Consider the following 2,243-nt stretch of genomic DNA (forward strand, 5'->3'; position numbering starts at 1 on the left):
GGAATTACGCATATCTTTCGCTAAGAACAAAGTTGAACTACCCCCCGTGGTGGTAAATGGCCATAACCTTGAAGTTTTGGACCACGCGAAGTTACTTGGAGTCACTATTACTTACAATCTCTCTTGGAACATACATGTGTCCGACGTGGTAAAGAAAGCATCTAAACGCCTGTATTTTCTCAGGCAATTAAAGCGCGCTAATGTCCAGAAGGCTGCTCTGCTTAGGTTTTACTCCAGCTGTATAAGGTCTGTTTGTGATTACGCTGCTCACTTATTTCACGCTTCTTTACCACCATACTTAATCGACGATTTGGAGCGCGTACAAAAGAGGGCCCTTTCTATTATAAGTCCCACCTTATCCTATTCAAATGCTCTAGCTGCCTTAGACCTAGAGTCACTAGTAGTTCACCATCAGCGCCTAAGTCAGTCCCTTTTCGATAATATCCTAGAAGACAGGGCTCACCGTCTTCGTCATTTACTGCCTGCCTTGCACAGGCCGCAGCACTCTCCCTGCATGCCAGGAATGTTACCATATGGGAATTTTGAAGGCCAGCAGTTGCACTAGAACTCAAGCTCTTCCCTTGGATGTAGACCTGTCCAGAGGAGAAGGTCTGGGAAAGATGACAGCAAAAAAAATGGCGGCAAATCTTGAAGCATTAACTGCGGCTCTAATCTACCTACCAAAAACTCTTAAAAGCTAAATTTGCTCAATGGTAGATGAGTTCTGGGAGAGGAAGAGGTTCCTTTTGGCGTGGGCAAAAGTTTCGCGGACAGAGCAGATACGGCAGTGCAAGTCAGCAGAGGAGAGGTAAAGTAAGCTTATACAGTATACGTATGCTGTCCACGTTTACCTTTATTCAGAGTACTAGCACCAAACGATACATTAATAATACAGCAATTTTCGTTTCGCTAATTTAAAACGTGCTTTTTACTTAGCATTTCTTTTCATAGATAATGTTTAAGCTTACTTTTCACGACAAATGACTGCAAAAAAACATTATGAATGTCTTTTACAAACTTCCAACGATCTGGACAAGGCTGTTCGGGTCACATACCGTGGGATCTTTGTCGCGGGACTTTCCTCAATTCACTGTAAACATATGGAAGGCTTAAGTATTTTCGTTCTGTACAGTACAGTGCTAAAATTTTATGGGTGGTTTCAGGGATGTAGCTAAAATTTTGTAAAGACAGTAACATGCATGTAACAGGCGGAAGGCCCAGTTGGACACGCCTCTGGCGCGTCCCTTCCAGCAGGGTCCCGGGGCATGCTTGCCCGAAAATTTTGAAATTTAGACTCTCATAAAGGTGTTTTCCTCGATTTTAGGAGGTAAATTCAAGGCCACTCGTGATGTTTACAGACAATTTCTTGTTGTTTTTTTAATGAAAAAAGGTCACTTTGTTTGAACATATGCTATCAGTGCCAAGTACCTCAGAATCACTTTTCCTCCTATTTGTCGCGACTTTTCAGCTTATACGACATGGTTGAAATACACGAACTGCAGGTTTACATTATTTGACGTACACAAAGTAGAAATACCACTGGCCAATGAGCTTTTTACCAAATACACGAGATCTTGGATCACATTTTACGTATCCTTGTAATGAATCAACCTTTGGGACATTTCTACAACCAGTTTCTGTCAGTACAGTTTGAGTGTGTAGTACATTTCTGTTTCACAAATTATAAAATAGATGACGAATTCCAAAAACTCAAATTATTTGATCAGCCGGAAATGTATTGGGAACAGCCGGCAATTTTTTCCGGCTGCTGGGTTCTATCTACATCCCTGTGGTTTTCATGTTACATCATCGTCACCATGTTGGTGGATGTAAGCAAGAAATCTCTTATTAGCCCCTTTTGTTTGTCCACTAGTCATCATACATTGCAGCACCAGTAAATGGAGCAATGGTAGAACGAGGACACGATTCATAACAAAACTGTGGCTTTAATAAATCAGAGCGATCGCAGAAGACTGAAAGAGTATATACACACAGAAGAAGAAAAACAACAAGAGCCTGGATGCTAAGCATGCGTTAAACTAACGTGTCACTGACCGGTACTGGCACAGCATATATTGCGATCTGTGTCTCTAGAGACTGGTTTGAAATCACCTATAAAGGTTACTTAAAGTAATTTTTTGTTGTTATAAAAATCCACATTCATTGTTTGCAAATACACTGTAGGTGGTTTTCAACCAGTCTCTTGAGACTGACATGACAATGCTGTAAATTATGTACAAAAT

General features: G+C 41.0%; 1 protein-coding gene across 5 annotated transcripts in view; it reads left to right on the plus strand.

Annotated features, from left to right (window-relative positions):
- The first annotated feature begins 607 nt into the window (after positions 1 to 607).
- The window catches only part of LOC137979106 (DNA helicase MCM8-like), a 34,671-nt gene continuing 33,035 nt past the window's right edge, over positions 608 to 2,243 (plus strand). For 3 of the 5 annotated variants that reach the window (XM_068826287.1, XM_068826288.1, XM_068826289.1), the window contains exon 1: positions 621 to 808. In XM_068826287.1, coding sequence (XP_068682388.1) covers positions 718 to 808 — 91 coding nt within the window. In that variant the 5' untranslated portion in view covers positions 621 to 717. Of the gene's footprint in view, positions 809 to 1,531; positions 1,591 to 2,243 lie in introns of those variants that run through there. The other 2 variants (XM_068826286.1, XM_068826290.1) reach the window with 2 other exon arrangements.

This window comes from Montipora foliosa, chromosome 12, assembly GCF_036669935.1.
Source record: "Montipora foliosa isolate CH-2021 chromosome 12, ASM3666993v2, whole genome shotgun sequence".
In the NCBI taxonomy this organism is placed as follows: Eukaryota; Metazoa; Cnidaria; class Anthozoa; order Scleractinia; family Acroporidae; genus Montipora; species Montipora foliosa.